A 27262-nucleotide genomic window follows, 5' to 3' on the forward strand; every position below is an offset into this window, starting at 1 on the left:
CGGTAACTGCTGCTGCTGCTGCTGCTGCTGTTGCTGCATGCCGGCACCCGGAGTTTCTTCTCTTCCTCTTCTTCTTAGTAAAATTCGAAACACCGTAACACTTATCAATGATAATATATAAATCCTCCCCCACCCCACCCCTCCGCCGTAAAATCTCGATATTATTATTTAATTACTTCGAAAGAATGATTGTTATGACACGATGTTAACATAAAATTATCAAGGACTTTTATAATAACAAAGAGAGACACGACGATGACGAGACGACTGGGAGGGGACAGATACTCTTCTTTCGTCGATCCGTCGCAAAGTATATTTGACGTATATTTTATACCTTATCTCTGTCTCTCTAACATTATTTCTATCTCTATCTCTAGACAATCGTGAATGCGTATGTATATTCCATGTTTATCGTTATAACACATTAATTAATAATATCGCATACAATTTCTCTTCTCTTATTCGTTCTATCTTTCTCTCTCTCTTTTTCTCTCTCTGTCTCACTCCTTTTTTTTCCTATTATCCTTAGCACGGCAGGTTGCACCGCCAAGTCCACGGGCTCGAGTTTCCACGGGCGGTGGTGGGTATATTTATAGGCGCTTTAGTACACTCGCGCGCGCCCTATTATTAGACAGCGTTTTAAAGACAGCCCGTTTCTCTCTTCCATCGCTCTACTCTCTCTCTCTTTCTTTCTCTCTCTCTCTCTCTCTCTATCTACCCATCTATCTATCTTTCTCTTTACTCTACATAACTACACAAATTTCGTTAAAGGAACTCACAATTTTTTATCGAATGTTCTCCCTATCTCTCCCTCTCTTCTTTCTCTCACTATCTCTATCTCTATCCTTGTCTGTTTCTGTTCAAAAAGAATAAAGAATAAAATTACGACCGTTCAAGTTCCATACGACGTATAATTTTTAATCTCTCTCTCTCTCTATCTATTTATCTACCTATCTCTTTCTTAATAACAACAGCAAACGTCTTCCGAGATATAATACAACATTCACGAGTGTTTTTCTTTTTAAAACGTTATAAAATAATATATTCACTGTATATATATTTTTTACAATACCGTGATAGGTAACAAAAAAAAAGGATAGAGGAGGAGGAGGAGGAGGGCGTCGCGTGCGCGCGTGTGCACGAGCGATTCCCTCTTTCTCTCTTATCGACGGCGCGAGGAGAGTCAGACGTTCTTCTACGCGCGCACCGAACGATACTGCTCGGTGAACCGCGTTCCCAAAGCGACCGTACTTCGCGCGGCCTCCTATTGGCCGGGGCGTGGCTTATACGACGTCTACCCTCCGCGTTATCCGATTGGATACTAGGCATGACCGCGACCACCATATCGTCTTCTTATTGGTCGAGACGAGCACGTTCCTAAATAAGCCTCGTTAACTACTTCTCTTTGCTCCTACGACCCTTGCGTACCCCTCTTTTTCTCTCATTCTCTCTCTCTCTCTTTCTTTCCTTTCTTTTCTCTCTCTCTCTCTATTCCTTTCTCTTTCTAGCTGTCTATCTCTCCTCTTCCAGATCTTTTCCCCTCCTTCTACGAATCCTCCTCCCATCGTACACTACCGTTTTATCTCTCTTACTTTCTCTCTCTCTCTCTGTCTCTCTCTGTTTCTCCTTTTATCTATCGTTTTCTCTTTCTCTTTTTTTGTCTCTCTCACCCTTTGTAAAGAACAGATCGAACGCAAAGAACGAGACATCATCGTTCGTCGAATATCTCGTTCTCTCTCACTCTCTCTCTCTCTTACACACTCACGTTACTCTTGCTTTGTTCACCTTAAATCCGTGTAATTCTTTTTTTCAGTTTATAACGTCATTAATGATAAGCCCAGAATAGGCACGTGCAGGCCCTCTTTATTTCTCGAGATATACGAACGTGATGGACCACGCAAAAATAACCACAAAAGACTCTCGAATGACGCCGTAACTTGGACAAATGAATGAAAAAAGGTTATGTGTGTGTATGTGTGCCTTTATGATTCTTTTCGTACATCTTTCTTTTTTTTTGTCATTCTATTGTGTTACGTTTTGTTTTTATACTGTGTCGAGCGATTCGATAAGATTCAATTGTGACAATATTATTATTGAGGTTAGGAAAAATATTCCTTCGACGAATTTAATTATCGCGATTTGCCTAACGCAATCTGTTATTTTTTTTCATCTGTAATAATAAAAGACAATATGTAACGAATAGAATCGTTTAAAAATCATGATACATTTCATTTTATTTCTTACAATTTCAAATATTTTTTTCTTACAAACGAACACACCCATACACACATATCGTGCGAAGTTCAATAAAGTAGAAATGAAAAAACCAACGAAAGAAAGGTACGATAGACGATTCTGTCACGTGATTGGTTCGTTTCTACAAGAGGAATCTATTAATGGCGAATATGGCCAATCACGGTGTCTTATTTCAAATATTCTAAATGAATTACATCGTCGCATTTTCTTCATTCGAAAAAAAATTTGTCAGAGTTCTTCGCGACAAGTTTCAAGTTTCACGACTTTATTATTATTATTATTCTTATTATTATTATTATTATTATTATTATTTCGATTTAGTACGATAGAAAAGTCAACATTTTATTCTCTCTGAAACCTAACAAGTTCGTTATACCTATGTTCGTGTATTCGTACACATATATACATTGTTTAAATTATTTATAAGTGTATATAATAATAACAATGGAGAATGATATTAATTCAGGTAAAATTGTCGAATTGAAATTAATCTCTTTCTTACTCTTACTCTTACTCTTATATTTATTTTTATTCTTATTCCTCTCGAATTTGTATTCGTCTTTTTAAAACACCCAACAACGTCGATTTCTCTTTGCCCCGTTAAAGCGAGAGAGCGCCAGGACATTCTATATACCAAGAGTATAGAATTTAAGTAAAGCAAAAACATACTTGTTCGTGAAACTCTATCCAAGTTTTGTAGTAAGTAGCTTCTAACCATGCCAGTTATACACCGTCGCTACGCTCATAACCTCCGCGCTTGGTACCGTAAATCAATTTTTCCTCGTAGATAAGCCGTAAGAGCAGTTAATGTCGGTTACAGCCTTTCTACACGTGTTCCACCCTACCCCTCACCTGTTCCTTTTCTTTTCTGTTCTCTCCCTCTCTCTCTCTACCTCTCTTTCTCTCTCTCTCTCTGTATTTTTTCTAATTTCTTTTTTGTTTTTTGTTTTCCATTATGCTCATCCGCATTATCAACTTAACAAAAAGAAGCTTGTGTCTCCTTTCAGTGGGATACAATCTTCTTTTCCTTTTTGTTTTTTTTGTTTTTTTTTTTTAATTTTTATTCTTTTTCTTTTTCTTCCTATTTTTTTTTTTTTTTTTTTTTTTTTTATATTCCTTTTCATTGTACTGAGGTCAATGAAAATCCTATTAGCTAGTTTATCCTACAATTAACGTATTCCAATTTAACGAATATTCTTTAGAAAAAAAATGACAGTATAAAAGGAAAGAAGAGAAATGAGATAGAATATAAAGAATCTCCGTTTTTGTTTTGTTTGCCGACCAACACACCAAGGATGGGATTGTGGACTTGACTCGTTAAAAAAATACGTCTTTTAGGTGTCCTAAAATAATGCATGGTTACCAGATTTCTATGGTCGTTCGAGATACCTAAGGATAACCGAAAAGAGGCGACAAACGTGTTTCGTAAGGGACGATGAGGAAAGGGATGTCATTTGTTTTGCAGAAAAAGGACACCATTTTTGATTGACATGGGACGAAGTTAGAATAATGACGTTTGACATCCAGAGCGTCCACATGTGCTCTTACTGATCATTCTAAAAGTTTTTTTTTTGTTTTAAGAATTTTACAAATTTAATAAATTTTTTCTTTATTGTTAGTTAAAGGAAAAATCAACGACGAAAGGAATCGCCTTTCTTTTTCTGAAGAGTGTGGATTGAAGGAGGGATAGGTGGTGGGGGGGGGGGGACTCAACTTCTTTAGCTTAAAAAAAAAAAAAAACCGAAAGAAAATAATTCTGTCACTCGAATCACATCGAATCACGGGAATTGACATATATTCGAGAGATTCTGTAGGGTCGTCAACACCATGGAACCACCCGTTGTGAGCCTGGTATTCATCCTTAGAAATACACGGTAAAAGTGGTTTCTACTTCAAGATACATATATATACATAGGTATATATATATATGTAGAAAGAGAGAGAGAGAGAGAGAGAGAGAGAGAGAGAGAGAGAGAGAGAGAGAGAATCGTTGACACCGTATTTGATGTTCTCTACCGATGATTCTTCTCCCTTTTCAAACATTAAATTCTCACCAAATCGACCGTTCGATCTTATCTCTGACACAAATTGCCAACTTAATGTGTGGGAGGGGTGTGCGTGGAAATTTCTAAACTTGTTTAGAAATTTGATTGACAGGAATTATCGTTTATCGATAATCTGTTATTTATATTACTTGAGAGTAACGTATACGAGTTAATTTTTTATAACTTTATGTAACTTTAAAATCACACGTTTATATATATATATATATATATATTTTTTTTTTTAACTATATTTTTGCAATCTTTTTCTCCCAAAAGATTAATTCTCAATTTATATCCATAGATTAGTGTGTGTCGTTTACTATAATCATAATACGAAGTTATATTATAAGTTTACCATTATATAATTTGTTATAATGAACAAAACAGAACAGAACAAAACAAAACAAGAAGAAGAAAAAAAAAAAGAAAATGAAAGAACAAAAAAAAACAAAACAAGAAGGAAAAAGAACTAATAAAAATATGCTTGCAAACGTGAATAGAAATGCAAAACGATCTATATCATGGTTTATTATACGCGAAGACGATCGTTCTCGTGGGAGAAAAAAATTTATGAGAGGAAATCCGCAGAAGAGAGAGAGAGAGAGAGAGAGAGAGAAAATATATATATCTCTGTTCTTTCTCTTTCTCTCTCTCTTTCTCTTTATATATATATATATATATATATATATATATATATATATATATATAGATGACGGAAGAGCTCCCGTAACCGGCGCGGCGTAGCGTCGATTGATTTGCTTTGCGGAAATAAGAGTATGAGAGTCCGTCACAAAGCTTCATGCTCGACATCGATTCCCATTGTTGCGACATTGGGACGTTCTTCCTCTCGTTCGAGAAGGAAATATAGACATGGATCGATGGTATGGGGAAGGTAGATGTAGACAGGAGTAATAGGGAGGAGGTCGATGGAAGTGGTATATATATATATATATATATATACATTCGGTAGAAAAAGAAAAAAGAGAGAAAGAGAGAGAGGTTGGTACGCGGTGGTTCCACCACCGGATCGCGCAACAATGCGAAAACGCAAGAGAGCATCTAACGAAAAGCTCGTATCACGTTCCCTGTAAGTGGCAGGGCGCACACTGGGTTCCCTTTCCCTTTCCCTCGTCCTTTCCTTCTCTCTCTCTCTCTCTCTCTCTCTCTCTTTTCACAACCCCCTCCTGCATTTATTCCATCATTCCTCAACTCTCTCTCTCTCTCTCTCTCTTTCTCTCCCTCTCTCTTTTTTCACAACCCCCTCGTTGCATTTATTTCTTCATTCTCCTTCTCCCTTTCCCATTTTCGTCGATACCATTGGTAATGAGAAAGAGAGATAGTGATAGGCGCCAGGTAGAGAATAATACGAGGACGTAGAGAGCGTGAATTTTGGTAGGACCCAGTATGATGCCCCCGCAGAGAGGACTGAATAAACCGTAATTGGATGTCCATGGTGCGTACAACACCCCACCTCTTCTCTCAACGCTACCTCTTCCTCCTCCACCTCCCCAACCCCTTTTCTTTTTTTTTCTTTCTTTCTTCTTCCTTTCTTTCTTTCTTTCTTTCTTTCTTTCTTTCTTTCTTTCTTCCTCATCCTTCCCAACGTTCACGCGTCGTCTTTATGTTCTATATACACGTACCATGCGTCGTCCTTATACAAAGACATCTCGTAACCGCTCGTAAGACCGCGTATGCCGACATATTTTCTTTTTTCTTCTTTTTCTTTTTCTACTTTTTTCTTCCCTTTCCTTCTTTTTTTATCTTCTCCCCTTCTTCCCCTACCACCTCCTCTTTCTTCTCCTCTTCTTCGTCTTCTTCTACATCTTCTTCTTCTTCTCATCGTCGTCTTCGTCGCCCTCTCTCCTCGCTCTTTTCTCCTCGCTTCACCGTACTACTACCACTACTACTACTACTATTACTACTACTACTACTATTACTACTACTACTACTATTACTACTACTACTACTACTACTACTACTACTACTACTACTACAACTACTACTGCTATACTACTCTACTACTCCTTTTTTTTCCTTTTTCTATCCTTTCGCGCGCGAGTTGCAACGAGATACATTGGAAACCCGTTGGGTTGCCGCCGGCGCGCAACTACTATCGGTGGCTTACCGCATTTTTGAAGGTAACACGATGCTGAAAAAAATTGTCGCGAGGATAAAATGAGTACTAATGTGGGACGTGTGCGTTTCGATTTTAGATAGCTGAGGTCGCTAATATGAATGTGTTAGAGTGTGTATTTGTGTTTGTATGTATTTATGTGGAAACCCCTTATCCCTCCCCCACCCAGGTCGGTGTCTTTTGCCGTTTGTGTCTCTCTTTGCGTATATGTATTTATGTATGTCGTAAGAAGCTACAGGGTTGCGCTGGGTTGCTTGGCTAGTTGGCTAGTTGGTTGGTTGGTTGGTTGCTTGCTTGCTTGCTTGCTTGCTTGGTTTGGTTTGGTTGGTTAGTCCGTGACGTAAGCGTTTCTCTCGCGACGATTATTATTGATGGGCAAGATCGGATTACCGCGAGAACGTGCGATACTACTACGCTCAACTCTCTCGTGATTTCTAAATATTTCATCCGAGTTATTCTCTTCTCTTCGGAAATATCTTTCGTCCTACCTACATTATTTTTTCTTTCGTTTGTTTTTCTCGATATCGTAATACTCAATTTGTTGAATTTGAATTTTGTTCCGTCTAAATCTTGTACAAGACAATTTTGTTACTATTGTTTAAAACAAAATTGTACGATTTAAAAGTTATACTTATATCGTGTTATAAATATTATACATGAAAAAAAAAAGATCGGTTATGTTAGTAAGAATCGATTTTATTATGTATAAAATGATATTAATTTGATGAAATTAATTCAAAACACACATATATATATAAGTATGCGATTTTGAAGTAATATAATGTTACAGAGGAATTAATTGCTAATTTAGTGCTACCTCGGTATTATCAGAAAATTATTATTATTATTATTATTATTATTATTATTATTATCGTTATTATTATTATTATTATTATTATTATTTGTAATTACGATACTCTTTTTCTATTCTTTTTCTTTTCGTTCATTTAGAAATAATATTATACTTGAATCATTTGATTGAAAAGAGTTTGGGATAAGATTTATTTATCAAAGAAAAAAAAAAAAAGAAAAAAGAAAAAATAAATAAAAAAAAAAAAACAAAAGATTTATAGATAAAATCATATAGGTAATAGGAATGAACGGATATTATTTAATGATGCATTATATTGCATCGTTATTATAGCATTTGAAAAATGTTTATGATTCATTATTTGACTCTGTGTTATATTAAAGGACAATGCACTTACATATAAAGACATATAGGATGTACCCGAGGAGTTTCATGATTAGCATATTCTCCCTGACGTTGCTATTTTTTTTTTCTTCTTTAAACATATTACAGATGTTTGTTTGTTTGTCTGTTTTTTTTCATTAACAAATGGCAGCAAATAATCGTAACAAATTATTACTATTCGGAAGAGGACTCGTCGTCGGCCCATTCCTTTTCAGGTAATTCAGTTTCAATGAGAATCGGCAACTCCTCTCTGTAAATATCCTTCATAATTTTTGTCATAGAGAACGATCGATTAGGTATAATATTATTAGATTTCATTCCAAAGTTCAACAGAGACGAGTCAGTTGGTCCGATGCAAAATGGTATAAACGAATTGCTGAGTTGAAAGGAGGAAGATCGATGACCGTAATTATTGGATAAATCGAGCGATTCGAACTTATTGCATTTATGTTTCTGACAGGAACTGATAACGTTATCCAAATCGTTGCACTTCTTCTTACATGATTCTTTACCAATGTTCTTGCATTTTTTAATTTCCCGCAATTCCCTGTCCCACCTGGCTTGACGAACTTCTTTTTCATCTGCAAGAATAATTAAAGAAAATGAGAGATACATATATAGATATTTATTTATATACTTTTGTTTTTTTTTCTTTTTTTTTTTTTCTTCTTCTTCTTCAATCGACATTACAATTGAAAAGTATTCCCACGTAAATTGATTTAATCATTATTCTCTTTACCTTTGCACGATGATACGTCAGTTTTTGATTTGCAACATATATCATCGGTTTTGTTAACGGCACAAGGATCCTTCTTTGGTTTATCATCACAAGGATCCTTCTTTGTTATACACGTAGTTTCTATCGGTGTGGAATTTTCACATTTCTTGACATTTAAACAATTGGGAGGATCTGGTTTTTTACACTTGCAGGAATCTTCGTTTTGATCCTTCTTACATATCGTTGGTGGCTTCCAATCATCTTCACAACTGCTATAGAACCGTAGGACTGCATCGTTTTGATATGGTCTTAATGCGACCACACTGACATCAAACATTGGAATGTTCACGTAAGATTTTGTCTTACGAGATTTCGTTCCAGAGTGATAACGTCTGTTACCACAACTTTTCGATCTTTTAGAATTACGTTTACAACAATCTTTCTTCTTAGGCTTATTACAAAACTCTTGTTGATTTTTAATAGCATCTAAACAACTCTCTTCCTTTTCTATGCAGCTAAAACTTTTAATACATTTTTTTGGGCTGGTACACATACTACGACTCGAGTTACAATCCCTTTCGTTGTTACCATTATCGCAATCATTTTTTCTTTGATACGACATTTCTTCTTTATGTGGCAAGCAAGAAGGGTCATCCATTTCTTCAGTAAATTCATTTTTTATTTCTCTTTCGGCATTGCATTTCTTTCCTGGACATGTACCTCTCGTTTTAAAACAATCGGTATCTTTTAACGAGGGGCAACAATAACGTTTACAAACTTTCTTCTTTTTAGTTTTAACCTGATTGCAGGATGCACGTAATGGTGGTAATTCCTTACAATCCGGTTTCTTTTTGGGTTTGCAACATTTCGGTTTTGGACAACAATCTCTCTTCTTTGGTTTCGTACAAATCACTTTCCCCGGTATCATCGCCTCGTCGCAAGTTTCTTTAGGTTTTTTCTTGCAACATTTTTTAGGTTTTTTGCAACATCCATAAGCGAACGTTTGTGAAGTCTTCGGAATACCTGGAAAATTGTATTAACACAATCAAACGTTAGCATTTAATAAGCGCATTTATCAATGAGTATTTCAAACGATTATTATAATGATTATTCAAAATGATTATTAAATTTCTCTTGAAAAAAAAAAAGGGAAATTGTAATGAGCTAAATATAAACGTTAAAGAAGAATATAGATGATGAAGATAAAAAAAAAAAAAAGAAAAAATCGTTATATTTCGTACAACCTGTCGATGATTTCGATCCTGAGAAAATCTTATTCATTGAATTGATATTTGAATATGGTTTTGAATTGTTGATGTTAATAGTAGTTATAAAATCATCAGTAACAGAGTTTCTCGTTCTCAGTATCTTAGAGAACGAGTCGATGATATTCGATCTGACGATTGGATCTTTCTCTCTGTTGTAACACTTCGAGGAAACCTCGCGAGTCTGCAAGGTAGGTGGGTAAGGATGCGTAGATCCTTGAGATCTTGAGCTGTGACATCCAGAACTTCTTCCACCGGTATAACATCTGGTAACGGCAGCTCGGTCGAAACCGGACCATCTTTGCTTCGTTGAATTCTCTCGTGCTTTAACAAACGTTATTCCGCAAGGTGAGGAAGCCCTTAATTGCTGTTCTTTCCTCGATTCGTACATACTGTATCTAGGTATCTTTGTGCCCGATCTAAACTTCGACATCGCTGTTGGATTATCCTTTAGATTTTTATCATTTGAATTACTCTTCGAATAATCAATGGACGTCCTGTTGATACTAATTCGTTTAGAACGAAAATACGATGTCGTACTCTGTCCGATCTTATTAACATTATCCGAGTCTTTAAAGTTATATTGTGTTTTCCTCTGATTTAACGTATTAATCGAAAATTTAGGTTGATCGATTGAATTCGATAAATCTTTTGAAATATTCTTTGACAATGATTCTTCCTTTAGATCGTTTATTACAATTTCATTGGATTGTAAATGTACTTTATCATTTTTATTATCCTGTAATTGTTCTAACTTTGACTCGTTCATTTGAATTTCTTTCGGTTCAATTTGATTAGATCTAATCCGATTCTGAGATTCCAATTGATCCAAATTTTTCGTTTTTCCTTCTTTGTTCACTTGCAAGACACTATCCTCTAATTCACTTCTCGTTTCATTTTTTTCATTTACATTAGCAAAATTATATGACGATTCTTCCGCTTCCTTCGACATTGTTATCGATCGTTCATCAGGATTAATATCGTTCATAGAAATTTTGTTTTCAGAAGGAAACAAAACGTTCGATTCTATTTCACCGTAATCCTTCGTTTCTTTCAATGGTATCGTTTGCGACTTTGTTACGTCCGTCGAGACGGCTGGTTCTGTAAATCGAAGTAATTTTTATTTGTTTTGATATTTATATAAAAAAAAAAAAAAAAAAAAAAAATCACTATGCGTTAATATAATCACGTGCTCTATTTCTTACTGGATAAATCATGAGAAATATTTTCCTCCTTATTTTTTGTTGGCATTATATCCAAATCCAAAGATTTGTCACCGGGTATAAATGCAAAATCTTTAGCATGTTCGTTTCTAAGGGTCTTATAACCCTTCAATTTCAATTTCATATTCGTCGGTACAAAATTTCCATCGAGCAACGACGTAAACTCTTCGTACTTTTGAAAATTACTTTTAGAATTTTTCTTTTTAGATTTTATTCGTGGTACGTAACGAAACGTATAATTGCACTTTGGTATATCCTTGAACGAACATACTTTGTTCGAATTTGTCATAACTGCACGAGACAACGTAACCATGTCCTTCGATACGTCGTTCAATTTGTCTTCATTTTTTAACGTAGTTTTCATCGTATCGCAGTCTGTCCTTGTTTTATTATCAGATAATTTTTCTGCATTCTTGGAATTGTTCCCTTTACGTGAAAATTCAAATAGATTCCAAAATCCACGATTTTTAATTTGATTTGTGTGAAAACTCGTTGTTCCTATTGCCTGTTTGAACGAAGAAAATGGCAATTTCGATAAATAAAAACGATCGTAACGATCGAATCGTGAAAAGAAAAAAAAAAAAAAATATTTGCTCTCACATTGCGAACACGATAAATGAAATTTTGATTTCTATTTTTTTTTTTTTTTTATTTTTATTATTTCTTTTTATTCATATTTTTATTATTATTATTATTATTATTTTATTTTTTTTTTATTTTATTTTATTCATTTCGTTTGAAAAAATTTTGGATATGATACCTGTAATGATCTTGGTGGGAATGCGTGAGAAAAGTCTTGCAATATCCAATTCCTAAACATTTTGATGTCCCTTATCGTATGATCACTTTAAAATTGAGAAATTTTTATTAAAGGGGAGTCAATATGAAACTTTAAATTTAGAAAATACGGAACATAATGACGATAGTAGAAGAGTAATAGCGAGAAGTGCGCGGTGTTAATAATTTACTGTCTTTTTTTTTTCTTTTTTTTCTCTTCTTCTTCTTCTTTTTTTTTTTTTTTTTTTTTTTTTTTAACGATTCGTCATTTTTACGAGAAGTTGGGTATTTTTGTTAACGAAGCAACGTTTGATCGAATCCATAGATATCGAAACATAGAAAAATCAGTGATAACTTCAGAGAGATATGTAATATGTATTGGGGGGGTTGTCCGCAATACGATATCTGTTAGGAAATATTTCAAAATGAAAATGTTTCGTTTATCATACTATATATGAATATGTATACACACACACATATACACATACACACGAACACAAAAAAGACATCAAAATATATTGGTATTATTATTATTATTATTATTAATATTATTATTATTATTATTATTATTATTATTATTATTATTATTATTGTTATTATTATTATTATTATTATTATTATTATTATTATAATTATTATTATTATTATTATTAATATTATTATCATTATTATCATTACTATTATTATTAATATTATTGTTATTATTATAATTATTATCATTATTATTATTATAATTATTCTTATTATTATTATAATTATAATTATAATTATAATTATAATTATCATTTTTATTATTATTATTATTATTATCAATATTATTATCATTATCATTATTATTAATATTATTTTTTACGGCGAATAAACAATGAAAATTTATAATGACATTTTAAAGATGATACAGTAGTATTTTTTTTTCTTTTTACAAAGATTTTACTTCCTTTTACAATATGTACGTAATTGAAATTCACTGATAATCGAAATATAAAATGTTAAAACTATTGTTATATATTATTTTTTATATTTGTCCTCTTTCACGCTTTTGCTATCGGCAAAGGTCACTTTTCGTTTCGTGATCTTCCCATTCTTTCGGAGTCTTTTTTCTTTTTTGAAACTCTCAAATGTATTTTGTTCGTTTCGATCGGTAATGTTTTCTTCGGTATTTCCGGTGCCATTGTTCGTGTTATTTTCGGTATTGGCCGATTGCAAAGTACTCCGAAATTGCAATTTTTCTGCGGCCTCCGAATCGAATAATTCTTCTTTGGATTTCGTTGTATACGTACGTCGAGCCAACAGCCTTCACTTTTCAATTTCAATTGATTCAAAAAAGATCTCAAGGGAACACAGATTTTCTCTGAATTTCGATCAGTATGAAACTGAAATTAAAGAGGAAGAAAATCAGAAAGGTAAAAGGAAAGGAAAATTTTTCAAAATAATAAAGAAACTTCGTACCTTTCAATGTTTCTAAATTTTTATAAACAATTAATTCGTCGATAATTAATGACAATAATCTTTCTCTTACCTTCAATGATTTATTAATAATCGGTAATAATGTATTCTTTGCCCATACTCCAATTCTGTTCATTGCAAATTGCATGTCTTTCGTTCGTCGAATATTTTTGATCGGCTATCCGTTTTATTTTTTATCCTATACGAGAAGAAGTAGTATGTTATCAAAAAAAAAAAAAAAGAAAAAAAAAAATAAAAATAAAAAAAAAATAGAAAAAACAAAAAAAAATAAAATAAAATGAAAAACAAAAAAGAAAAAAGATGGAGAAAACAAAAAATAAAGAAAAAGAAAAAAAGAAAAGGTATTTGAGAATAACGTACACGTTGGTATTTGAAACTATTAATTTTTTTACAGATTTTAATAATGTTTTACTGATGGCGATCCATGTTACATTTGTTGACAAAACGTTATGATAAAAGACAAACATATCGAATTGAACACACTTCATGCCGGTTTATATCATTTGTTGATTGATTTATTATTTTGGTTCATTACATATATACGTATATATATATATATATATATATATACATACATGCGTACACACATACATACATATATATATATATATATATATATATATATATATATATGTATATATATATATATATATACATATATATATATATATATATGTATATATGTATATGTATATATATATATATATATATATATATATATATATATATATATATATATACATATATTCCTTTTTCAACACTTTTGCTCATGGTTTATTTAACTATTACATTATCTATTATAATTAAATGTTCAGTATTACGTTGTAATAAAAAAATATGATTATAAATTTTGTTGTTGTTGTTTTTTTTTTCTTTTTTTTTTCCTCTTTTTTTAAGATAAAGAAGATGAACGAGAAGAAAAAAAAAATTCATGGAGAGATTACATCGTAGCCATTTCGATAATGTATTTATGTATATATGCATACATCCATGTATATATGTATATGTATCTATGTATGTATGATAAATGGTTAATGAGTAAAATGTCTGCTTTGGCAAGGAGCATGCTCAGTTTCCGAAACAAACGTCAACGGCGAACAGATCGATGTTTTGCGTCCATGGAAACCGCGCATGGACCAATACGAGGTAGAGTGTACGTCCTTTTTGGACAAGCGCACTTCCATTTTCATGCGATAGACTTCGAATCGTTCGGAATCGTTCGTCAAAATACAATAGGAACTTTTGTCCACGGATAATAATGTATTAAACAAATTATTATTATCATAGAAATCGTTATAAATAATTGCGATATAATATTAGGAAAGTTATTTTTATCGATTTACTATGTACAAGTAATTAATTAAAGAATTAGTTTATTCCTTGGAGATCGTCTATAATAATTTACAATTAATTAATAATTTCAAAAATCGTTTTGCCAAAGATGAAAAAATTTATTAATTGATAATATAATAACTTCATTTAATTGTCAAATCATATAGAAAATGTATGTATATTGACAAAGCTGTATATATATATATATATATATATATATATATTTGAACCATTGATTTTGTAAATGGGGCGAGTTAATGTTTCTTTTTCTTTTTTTTTTTTTTCTTTTTAAATATTATATTAATTTGTAATAAGAATTAGCTTTAACTATTTGTTTTCTTTTTTCTTTTTATTTTTTTTTTTTTCACAAAATAAACTTTTCCCCCAATTTCAAAATTGATTGTAATAAATTAATTATCTATTAAACTAATTATCGATTATAAATCGATTAGTAATATATAATTCGTATTAACGAAAACGCGTTAATCAAAATCGTATTTCATTAGGGAAGTTTTAATCAACGACAATAAGATACGTAATGTTCGGCAAAATCAAGAGAGTTATGATCGCAACACTCGTGATACTTCTCGATAGTTCAGGCTTAATTAATTTTAAGCAAAGTTAAAGTCAGGTGACGTGCAGTCGCCAATGCGAGTGAATGCACTCGAGTGCACGTCACAGGTAACGTAATACGGTGTTGGACTACCTGACCGATCTGCCAGTAAACTCGAAACAAAATCGATCGTTCGAAAACATCGATCGAGGTGGAAAGCCCATATAACTTAGGACGAGACAAGTGTCATTGAAATTTTCTTACGAAATTCCTTCTTCGTAATCATTATCAGGATGTGATTATTATAAAATTTTAATTATGAATTTCGTTTCTTCTTCCTTTTTTTTTCTTTTTTTTTTTCTATTTCTTTTTTTCTTTTCCTTTTTGTTCCCCCTTTCTTCCTTTCTTTTATCGTGATTTTCACGAAGAAGAAAGACCTGAAAGATTTGAAAATATTTTACAAAAAGATAGGACAAATGTTAGATTTAACGAATCTATTTTCACTTGGCCCTTGGATCACATACGATATATATATATATATATATATATATATATATCTTGAATCCTCGTGAATTTCTTTCTTGTTTCTATGACCAATAAATTCGAATGCTAAGCGTAGAACATGTACGGATGCTTCTAACTGTAAGGAGACTACATAATCTACTGTCTATGGGTAGGCGAGGTGAGTGTACCAACGAGGAAACCTCCAGGATGGATAGAAACTTGCAATTGTATAAATCTGCTTAGTATCTTTTTACCTTCTCTAGAAAGAGAAAGAGAGAGAGTGTGAGAAAGAAACTTACATTTTCGCCAATTATTTGAACAAAATGAATTTGTATGAATAACACTATCAAAAACGATTCCAAATTGTCATCGTTTCTAACGTCTTCTAATCAAATTATATTTTTAACATTAAAAATCTTGGAATGACTTTAGTACGTCTTTTCCTTGATTGAATTTGAAATGTTTCCAATCGTTTCTTCAGATTTATTTTGATCTCTATGAAAATGTCGATAACAGATGGCAAAAGGAAAGCGGCCTGAACGAATGACGATGATATCAATCTTCTCTTATGCGTTGACCGTTTTGCGTATCGCACGTGAGTTAGGCGACTTCGCGCGTTCACTGCTATCCGAAACCGATGGGCGTTGCTCCATGGTAATGCGATACGTTTGTGCTCCTATGTATATATATATATATATATATATATATATATATATATATATATATGCATAAATATATATATATATATATATATATATATATATATGCGTTTATGTATGTCTTTCTCTCTCTTTCGTGTGCGAACATGCGTGTTTGTAGAAATATACTTTAATACATTTGTGTGCATAACGCGAGCAAATATACATTTCTCCTTGTGCATTTCGATAAGGGTGAAGCTCGTTCTATCATTTGTGTTATTATAAACAATAAATTATATACCATATTCGTAACGGGGTATTACAAAAATGAAGAAGTATTCGTCACTTTTACTTTTCTTTTTTTTTTCTTTTTCTTTTGTTTTTTTTTTCTTTTTTTTTCACTATTTAAATACAAAACTGTAGATCTAATAAGATATATATATATATATAGGATTTTCACAAAGTATGGGAGCAAATTTATATTATGTATTATTGAGATCAAATAGATGAAAATAATTCATATGATCTTATGTCTCAAAAATTATTTCATTAAAAAGATATATGGTTTTAAATGATTTATCTCGTCAAATCAATGATTGGCTAACCAATGATCTCCTAGATTACCTGACAACGTCTCTGGACTATTATTTATGGAGAAGGGGGAGAGATCATCATGCAAAAGAATTAGTTTATAAAAATACGATAGAAACAGAAGATGAATTATTGAGAACCATAACATTGAGAATATTCAAAATGCATTTATTATTATTTTCAAATACAGTTGAAATATTTGTATATTTGAGTTAGGCGACTACTAATTCGATGAATAGAAGCCTGGGTATTCTTGCAGGAAGAAGGAATTTTCGAATATTTCTTATAACTATTGAAATAAATCATAAATATCTCTGAAAGCATGTATCTTTTAAATAAATCATATTCGGACGTAAATTCGTATGAAATTTTTTCATCCATTTGATCATAGTAATACGTCATACATGTTTGCTTTTTGAACGCTATATATATATATATATATACATGTTTGTGCAGTAAATGCAATTTCATTTATATCGTAGAAATTTTGTTTCTAGGAAAAAATACTTATTCTTCGAAGGCACGTACTTAGTTATCATGAAGGAAGCGGAATACAAATAAGAATAAGAAGAATAAGAATAAGAATAAGACTAAGACTAAGACTAAGACTAAAACTAAGACTAAGAATAAGAATAAGAATAAGAAGAATAAGAATAAGAATAAGAATAAGAATAAGAATAAGAATAAGAATAAGACTAAGACTAAGACTAAGACTAAGACTAAGACTAAGACTAAGACTAAGACTAAGACTAAGACTAAGAATAAGAATAAGAATAAGAATAAGAATAAGAATAAGAATAAGAATAAGAATAAGAATAAGGATAAGAATAAGAAAAATAAGAATAAGAATAAGGATAAGAATAAGAAAAATAAGAATAAGAATAAGAATAAGAATAAAAAATAAGAATAAGAATAAGAATAAGAATAAGGATAAGGATAAGGATAAGAATAAGAATAAGGATAAGACTAAGACTAAGAATAAGAATAAGAATAAGGATAAGAATAAGAATAAGAATAAGAATAAGGATAAGAATAAGAAAAATAAGAATAAGAATAAGAATAAGAATAAAAAATAAGAATAAGAATAAGAAAAATAAGAATAAGAATAAGAGTAAAAAATAAGAATAAGAATAAAAAATAAGAATAAGAATAAGAATAAAAAATAAGAATAAGAATAAGAATAAGAATAAGAATAAGAATAAGAATAAGAAGAATAAGTAGAAGGAAGAAAGGGTAGAAGAAGTACAAGGAAGAAAGAAGAGTAAAAAATAAGAATAAGAATAAGAATAAGAATAAGAATAAGAAGAATAAGTAGAAGGAAGAAAGGGTAGAAGAAGTACAAGGAAGAAAGAGTAGAAGTAGAAGAAGAAGAAGAAGAAGAAGAAGCAGCAGTAGAAGAAGAAGAAGAAGAAGAAGAAGCAAGGAGATCGACGTTTATACGAGCCCGTACGAACGATAAACGTCTCGGAGGCTCTGTGCGGGGGTTTCGCGTGACGGAAACACGCGAGGACGTACGTGTTTCGTGTGGTTACCACCGTGGCGCATAAAGTAGGCGGATATGGCTCTCCCCGTTGCAAGAAAGTGAAAAAGAAATAAAAAGAATAGGAGGGAAAGAGAAAGAAAAAGAGAGAGAGAGAGAGAAAGGGAGGGAAGGAGGGAGAGAGAGAGAGAACGAGCACATCGTAGATAAGCAATTACGATGGAATCCGCAGATAAAGGGGACAAATTCGAATTCCAAGATTCGGGGCTCTGATAGGATCGACGCACGGCGCTCTTTTCCCTCACCACTACAACTACACTTTTAACCGCATCTCCTCCTCACCTCCTCCTCCTCCTCCTCCTCCTCCTCCTTTTCCTTCTCTTCTTTAAATTCTCCTTCGTACGAAAGAGATTCCACCTTCTCTTTACGTCGAACACTGCATTTTTATCTTGTTCGTTGCCTTTTCTCATATATATATATGTATTTACATATACCCATATACATATATATATATATATATATATATATATATGTATGTATGTATGCATATATAAAAACAAGGGGGAGAAAAATAAAAGAGAACACGTTCGCTTAATGAATCCTTGCGTAATACTCGAACGATTGTCTTATCTAAGAATGTCATCCGATATTTATAAGCGGAAGGAGTAAGGCGGGAGGGGAAGGAGGAGGAGAAGGAGGAGGGGAAAGAGGCACGTGTTATGATCTAACGAACGGATATATCTTGTATTAACCGTTTTTTTTTATTTTTTTATTTTTCTTTCCTCCTTTTTTCTTTTCTTTTTTTTTTTTCTTTTTCCTTCTTTCTTTTTCTTTTTTCTCGTAGCTTTAAAGGACATTTATAGAGCGTATTAATAGCACTATCCTTTTTTCTTTTTTTTTGTTTTTTTACTTTTTCTTCTTCTTATATTCTTCTAACAAAAGAACGATTAGATTTCAATTAAATTTACATATAAAATATAAGAGAGAGAGAGAGAGAAAGAGAGAGAGAGAGAGAGAGAGAGAGAGAGAGAGAGAGAGAGAAAGAGAGAGAGGCTATTTATAGCATTAACTTTGGACTATTAGAAAGAGAATATCGATTTGTTTATTTGTTTGTTTGTTGCGTTTTTTTTCTTCTTTTTCTATTTTTTTTCTTCTTTTTTTTTTTTTTGGATAAAATCCGAACGTGAATTCGTCAGGGGGGTACTAGTCAGGTTTTTTCTCGCTAACATCACGCAACGAGTCTAAACACAATACCAAAGTATTATGTACTATCTCGATGATAGAAAGTAGGGATAGATTGGTTAGTTTGTAGTAGGTGAAACGTTGGACATTTCGCGGACACACATTGTGAAACGATTCGTTGTGTGGTCCAGAGAACGGGAACATCGTCTCTGTCCGCCCTCGTGTTTCATCGCTTCTGACCCTCTCTCTTCGACAACGATGACGTTAGTAACATGATATCCGCGTTATCCACGAGACCCATAGACGGCTTCCATACAGACGTTCCAAAGGGAATAGGGCCGTATGGAAGGTGGCTTACCATCATCCATTTATAGTTATACACGTTGCGCGTTGTGCACCTCGATTATCATCTTATCTATTTGTCTCTCTTATACTTGCTAAAACTAGATACCTAGAGAGTATCTCTATGTTTCTCTCTTTCTCTCTCTCTCTCTCTCTCTCTCTTTCTCTTTCTCTCTCTATCTATCTATCTATTTATCTATCTATCTATCTCTCTCTCTCTTTCTCTATCGCTATCTCTTCTATGCAAATGCCTGTTGTTCGAATGTCACCACAATTAACAATTACCAACATTTAATAGACTTTAACAGAAGCACCTCGAATAAGGTCTTAACATATCCCTTCAAATGTTTCCCATTTTATTTCGCATTAGTTCGATTCAATTGCAAAATGAATTTTTAAATTGTCGTCGTCGTCGACGTAATTATCGTCATTCTCGTTTTTTTTTCTCTTTAATCTTTTGATTTATTTTTATTTTTTTTTTTCGTTTTCATTTTTCATTAAGTTATCAACAACGACATGTTATTGTAACGTCGTGATGTCTTTTTCTCGCACCTAAAAATAATAATCGTAACAGAGATACCGATGGAATTGATGTTTATTGTCCAGTAACTGACTACACACACACACACACACACACACACACATATACGCATAGAGAGAAAGAGAGAGACACACACAAATCAGTAAGTGTCAGAAAGATTCACATTTGTAATAATATAAACGGAACGACGTAGACCCCACCTAAAGAAAGATTTTATCGTATATCCCCCCATAGAAATGATTTATTTCTCCATTTTCCTTTTTTTCTTTTCTTTTCTTTTCTTTTCCTAAATTTTCTTTCCTTTTTATTTTATTTCATTTTATTCTCATCGACTCTCGGTCTTTATTTCGAGGAAAACGTAACGACGAGGTGATACGAAACGTACTACGTGCCGAGCATTGAACAAGGAATAGAGAGAGAGAGAGAGAGAAAGAGAGAGAGAGAGAGAGAGACGAAAAAGAGATGGGGAAAAAGAGGTGGAGAAAGTAGAGGGAAGAGGCAGACGGTAGACAAATGAGTCGGGCCTGGGGTCCTTGCGACTCCGTTTAATCAAAGTTTGGGATGCGTGCTGCCTCCGTCCTGAACTAACTACGTCCTATCATGCTATGAACGAGCAAGCAAGCAAGGAAGGAAGGAAGGAAGCAAGCAAGCAAGCAAGCAAGCAAGCAAGCAAGCAAGCAAGCAAGCTCGATTCGAGTCGAAGCAAAGAGACTAGACCCTGACCCGTCTCGTAGGAGACTTATCGCAACTCCACTCTCTCTCTCTCTCTCTCTCTCTCTCTCTCTCCCTTTACCTTCCTATATTTTAACTCGAGCCACCTTTTCTTTCGTGACTAACTCCCGTCGAATACTTTTTTTCTTTTTTTTTTTCCACCAACGACGGTACGCGATGCAACGCTCCTACTCCTGCAACGTTCGAGTCGAGAAACGACGAACGATCATGCTCTTCGTCAAGAGCAAATGATAACGATGAAATGGAAAATAATTTCTCTGCTTCGTGGGAAGTCTACGAGATATGGAATCAATATTATATCTCGATGAATGAACTAAAAACTCTTTACAGGTATGTTCATTAAGACAGTTTATACGTAATTCGTTTTTGTAGTTTATTCAGTGTACTCGAGTAATGCAATCCTTTTTTTTTTCTCTCTCTCTCTCCATTCATATATATCAAATTGAATGCATCGATATTGGAAGTACAGTGCGAAATCAAGATGATGAAGGAGGGATAAAAAGAAATAGAAATAACATAGAAAGAGAGAAAAAGAGAGAGAGAGAGAGAAAGAGAGAAAAGAGAGAGAGAGAAAGAGAGAAAGGAAAAATTAAAAAAATAAACGAGGACGAAGAAAGAAAGAGATAGAAGAAGAAAAAGAAAAGGTGGGGGAGGGGGGAGGGGTGCCTCTTAAGAGAAAGAGCCACGCTGTCTGGCCACTCTATAATTTGTCGGGGTGAGTTACCGCCCTTGTCTTTGCTTAGCACTGGGCGTTCGTTCCGTTTGATTCTCTCTCTCTCTTTCTCTTTCTCTCTCTTTTACACACACACACACACACACACCTACTCTTGCTCTTTCTCTTTCTCTTTCTCTTTTTCTTTTTCTCTGTTGATGTTATCGGCGCATACCTCGCTAGACAGGTGGCCACCCCGTGACACCCACACACGCTTTACACGCACGAAACACTCATGCAACGATCACCATGCAAAGAGGTATAGACTTTGCTATCCCGAAGCGTCGCGTGCGTGCGTGCGTGTAAAAGGCTCTCCTTTCTCTCTTAACGCAGGCCCACCCCCTTCGTCCCCACTCCAATCCCCATCCCCATCCCCATCTTCTTCTTTCTCCTCCCTATTCCCTACTTTACCCCACCCTACCCCACCCCACCCCGTTCTGTCTCCAAAAGTTATCGCACGGGGCCGACTGTTCCACACCCACGCATTTGTTACCAAAGCCACGCTAATTTCATTGGATTAACCAGAACGCCATCCAGGATCTACGATCATAAATCATGTATTGTATATATTTTTTGTATGATTATCTTGTCATAAACAGGATACAACTCTTGATATTTGAATGATTGATTTGGTCGATCGATCGATTGATTTATTGATTGATAGATTGTTTGATTGATTGATTGATTGATTGATTGATTGAATGAAGATCAGATGAAATCAAATTATATTAGGTAATCGTTCTATCGTGTTATATATAATCTTTTCTCATATTTAGAAAGAACCAGAGCATTCTATTTTAGGTGACGAGAGAAGAGACAATGCTGATGGTGGTGATTGTGATGGTGATGGTGATGGTGGTGATGGTGGTGGTAGGAACGGGGTAAAATAAGACAACGGACACCGTATGCGGTGTTGTAGCTGCGGGAGGGACCAGAGGAAACTGGTAGGATCCTTCACGGCCGCCCACATCGCGCAACAAAAAGAAAAGATCTCCACGATCCCGAAATCCCGATTTTTCGAACGCCATAAATCCCGCTGGTAATAAAAAAAAAGGCAAGTACGTCTCGTTGCCGACATATTTCCTCTTGTTTCGTTGTCATGAAGAGGAAGAAGACGAAGAAGACGAAGAAGACGAAGAAGACGAAGAAGAAGAAGAAGAAGAAGAAGAGGAAGAAAATAAACAAAAACAAAGGAAAGGAAAAAAGAAAGAAAATGATCTGTACTCAGTTGTAAAGGATTATGAGAGGATTGGCCATTTGAGAGCGAGTAAAATATTATATTTTAATGACTTTCACATTAGTAGGAATCCCAAGATGATGGGAAGAGAGATGGAAGGACGTAAGAGAAAGAAAGTCGAAGGGACAAGACGAAGGAGAGAAGGACAACGAGTAAAAGAGGAGGCGTAGAAGAGCGAAAAAAAGAGAGAGAGAGAGAGAGAGAGAGAAAGACAGAGAGAGAGAGAGAGAGAGAGAGAGAGAGAGAGAGAGAGAGCCACGGGGTAATTCAACACCGGAAGCGTCTTGAACATGACGCCACCCTGAAGGTGCAGAATACGCGACGAGGATAGGTAGGTAAGAGGTGGGAGAGGGTGGGGTAGAATGGAGTGGGGTGAGGTGGGGTGGTGGAAGAAGGTGGAAGCGATGGCGATGGTGCAGCCGGTGGGAGTCGGTAGGTGCTCGAGGCCGCCATGCAAGGCGAGCTTCCTTCGTACGCCTTCGCCAACGGACACACACGTACAAGAAGACACACCAGGGTATATACAGAGAGACGTTGTATCTCTCTTTCTCACAAAGTTCCTATCATAAGTTTCTCTTTATCACAACTACATGGTCCATCTTTGTCTTCCCTTCTCTCCCTTTCTCTCACTTCCCCCAACCTCTCTCTCTTCTCTCTCTCTCTCTCTCTCTCTCTCTTGCTCTCTTGCTCTCTCTTTCTCTTTCTCTCTCTCTCTCTCTTGGTTGTTTCTTACTTTTGCACGCTGTATTTTTCTTCTTTCCGTCTGTTTTCTTCTCTCCTTCTCTTCCCATACGCGTCCATCGTCCTTCCTTCTTCGCAAACACATATGTGATAGTAACTACGAAGTCTATCTTACGTACTCCAGGGTCCACGCACACTCGCAAACCTAAGTACGTACCTCTATCTACGTCCGCGGATCGAATTACACCACCGCTAGCCCCTATGTGGCAACTCTCTTACTTAACCTACCGTCGGGAACAGTATCGACACATTTTTCTTTCTCGGGGTGTGCCACAAACGGGGCACCCGCCTTCTCAGCGAAAGTCCACCTAAGATAATGTATATATATATATATACATGTACATATGTACTATAATCAGCCCTCTCTCTCTTTCTCTCTCTCTCTTTCTCTTTTTCTTTATCTAAAATTTATATCTTTCGATCTTTATAAAGATTATTGACATTTTTGTCGTTTTTCCTTAGAAATCTTGGAAATAAATAAGTGATAAGAAGAAAATAAAGGAACTCGAGAATGAAAGAAAAATGATTTATGATAAGAAACATCATTGATTAGAGTTTCCTGTTGTCAACAGGTATATTAATAATAAAGGGAATGTGTATATGATTCTATCCCTAAGTCGATGTCGACCAAAAGTGGGAAAAGCCGAAGAACGTGAAGAGATACCGAACGGATGGTAGACGGGCGGGGCAATGGCAATGGTGGCAAACTCGCGGAGGCACGAAGGAAGATGAGGTCGGAGGTAATCTGACACCTGGCCGCATCGAAGGTAACGTGAGAGCCCCTTTACCCTCCTCCGTATCTCTTCTTCCTACCATCCTCTTCGAGACTCTCTTCTTCGTCGGCTTTCGTTCCTCTCTTCTCCTCGTTTGCCCACCACAATCCATCCTACCGGGGATTCATCCGCGAACCGTGAATCCACCGGGGACAGAAACTTTTCTCTCCCTTGCCTCCCACCTTTCTTCCTTCTTCCTTCCATTTTTTTTCTCCTTTCGTTCTTTTTTCTTTTTTTTTCCTCTTTCTTTCTTTCTTTCTTATATCCTCCCTTTCTCCCTCTCTATCTTTTTCTTTTTCTTCTTCTTCTTCTTCTTCTTCTTCTTCTTCTTCTTCTTCTCACCGGTGTCTCTGTCTTCTTCTTCCGCGTGCATCCGTCCACGTAAGAGGAAGTGAGATAGACCGAAAAGGAGTCAGTCAGAAGAGAACTCAATTATGTCCCTACCTGCCACGAGGAATACAATTTTTCTTTTTTCTTTTTTTTAATTTTTTTTCTTTTTCTTTTTCTTTTTTTCTTTTTGTTCCCCCGAACAACAACGCTCCTATCTCATTCGATGACAATCGATGATTCATAATGATAAATACGGATTGATAATGAAATTAATTTTAAGATTGGTAATTGATGAATAGATTGATCATCGATAGTGATCGCTACTATTTGTAAATTTTATTTTACTTATTACATGATCCCTCTTGACTTATCGACCACCCATGGTCTACTCGTAGGTAAGTTTATAATTACTTGGACGGATAATTAAAGCGGTCCCTCGGCACACCCTGGATACATTTTGTACCTCTCCGTCGTTGGCAAAGGGTGTATAATCGATACCGACATCGAGGGTTCTTCGTAACGGGAAACACCATGCTCAAAACCCATCCCTTGTGTTACCACGCGTGGATCATCCCTTAAATACCGCACAGAATGCATCTTCGTATAAACAATCATAAAGCACTAGATGCACATACATACATTTAAATCAAGAATATATATATATATATTTTTTTTTTACAATATTTATATATATATATATAAAAAGTATATGTATATGTTAAAGTGTATATATATATATATTTTTTTTTTTTTTAATGGCGGAGTAATTATGATTATTTTCAGAATTATTATATCTTAAAGAACTTATCTTATATTTCTAGTTTCTTTATTATCGCAATAGAATTGATTTCGTCCATGATATTTCTGACAAGAGTAATATTTCTTTCCTTTTTATTTTATTTTATTTTTATTTTTTATTTTTTTTTTTTGTTCGTTTGTTTTCTTTTTTGTTTTGTTGTTGTGCACAACGAACAGAACCTCGTAGTTCAACGTAGACTACGTAATTAGCTGTCTTGCTTGATCCAAAATAGTGGCACGCGCTTTCAAGAAAGCTATTGCGTTCGATTACGAGCTTTCCCGAAACCTATTATCGTACCCATCGCCTCGGGTCACGTGTTGATCCACGTGCACGCCGAAAATTCACGTTATATGTTATTTCCATATACGAACTGAAAGAAAGCTGGCGAACGTGTACGGACAGATAGAAAACAAGGGTGAAAGTGATAACAAGATGGGGGTGTTAGTAACAGGATCGTGCCATTAAGAGAACGTTGATTGCATGTAATAACATCTTCCGTTTATTTGAATCCTGTTCAGATATTTTCTTTTAAATTATTATTATGATTATCCGTTCTTAGAAAAAAAAAAAAAAAAAAAATTATGTCAATGTCATTGTCTCGAACGAATGATTACCTTTCGTTCCAGATCGATCCCGTGAGAAAATAACTATTCTCGTCACACCAGAGATCGAAGAATGAAAAAAGGAAAATGAAAAAGAAGGAAGGACAAGAAGAAGAAGAAGAAGAAAGAAAGAAAGAAAGAAAGAAAGAAAGAAATGAAATGAAACGAAACGAAAGGAAAAAACAAACAAAAGCAAAAAACGAGGAACGCACTGATGAACAACGAGGACAACTCTAGACATCGATCGAGAGAAAACGTCGTCGTCGGTTCTTTGACTATCGATATATGTATAGAAAAAGAAAAAGAAAAAGAAAAAGAAAAAGAAAAAGAAAAAGAAAAAGAAAAAGAGAAAGAAAATAGTAAAAGAAACAATAAATAAAAAAAAAAGTAATAGTAGAAGAAGATACTGGAGGGAGAGTTTGTCTCTCGAAATTGCACGTTCGAGCGCAACGAGTGCGACGGTGGTCATGGTACTCTGCACAGTACCATTCCTTCGTGGTAACTGGAGAACGCGAAGTGAGTATCGGTTACGAGGAAAACTTCCGTGCACGCATTAACGACGCCATACGTCCTCGCCATCCGACGTACGAGGGTCGCAGTGTGAACAGGTACACGACAGGTTCGAGGAAAGATCTGGGTCAACCTATTTCAACCCTTTTTGTCATCTTTCTTCCGCAAAAGAAAGAGAGAGAGAGAGAGAGCGAGAGAAAAAGAAAGAGAGAGAGAGAGAGAGAGAGAGAGATATATAAAGAAAGAGATAGACCGACATTTCTCTCACTTTAACTTTAACTTTGACGTTGTATTAATATAACGCTGTGTTTTAACCGAGTCTTGAATAATCTAATGCAGATCTTATTAAACTTCTTACGAGTTTTGATATTTATTTTCTCAAAATAATTATTTGAATTATTCTCTCTTAACGAACACGTAAACTATTCTTTTATTTTAATATTTTAATCGTTGAAATTCATGTATAAACATACACACATTACGTATTAATATATCGTTCCTCGTTGCGGTGACACAAAAACGTGAGACTATTAAATCTATTGAAATGAAACTTTCATGCGTTCTTTTAATGGGACAGGTAAAT

At 34.3% G+C, this 27262-nt stretch overlaps 2 protein-coding genes across 2 annotated transcripts; both read right to left on the bottom strand.

Annotated features, from left to right (window-relative positions):
* Window positions 1-7804: 7804 nt before the first annotated feature.
* On the bottom strand, window positions 7805-11656 carry LOC146872254 (uncharacterized). Its single transcript, XM_085663977.1, has 5 exons — window positions 11597-11656; window positions 10819-11341; window positions 9593-10714; window positions 8370-9371; window positions 7805-8211 (listed from the first exon to the last, which is right to left on the bottom strand). The coding sequence occupies exons 1-5, from the start codon at window positions 11654-11656 to the stop codon at window positions 7805-7807; spliced, it is 3114 nt and encodes a 1037-aa protein (XP_085520103.1).
* Window positions 11657-12668: 1012 nt separating this feature from the next.
* LOC118442658 (uncharacterized) lies at window positions 12669-13195 on the bottom strand. Its single transcript, XM_085664057.1, has 2 exons — window positions 13133-13195; window positions 12669-12986 (listed from the first exon to the last, which is right to left on the bottom strand). The coding sequence occupies exons 1-2, from the start codon at window positions 13193-13195 to the stop codon at window positions 12669-12671; spliced, it is 381 nt and encodes a 126-aa protein (XP_085520183.1).
* Between the last annotated feature and the right edge of the window lie 14067 nt (window positions 13196-27262).

Source organism: Vespa mandarinia, chromosome 24, assembly GCF_050613455.1.
Source record: "Vespa mandarinia isolate Hongniang chromosome 24, ASM5061345v1, whole genome shotgun sequence".
Lineage (NCBI taxonomy): Eukaryota > Metazoa > Arthropoda > Insecta > Hymenoptera > Vespidae > Vespa > Vespa mandarinia.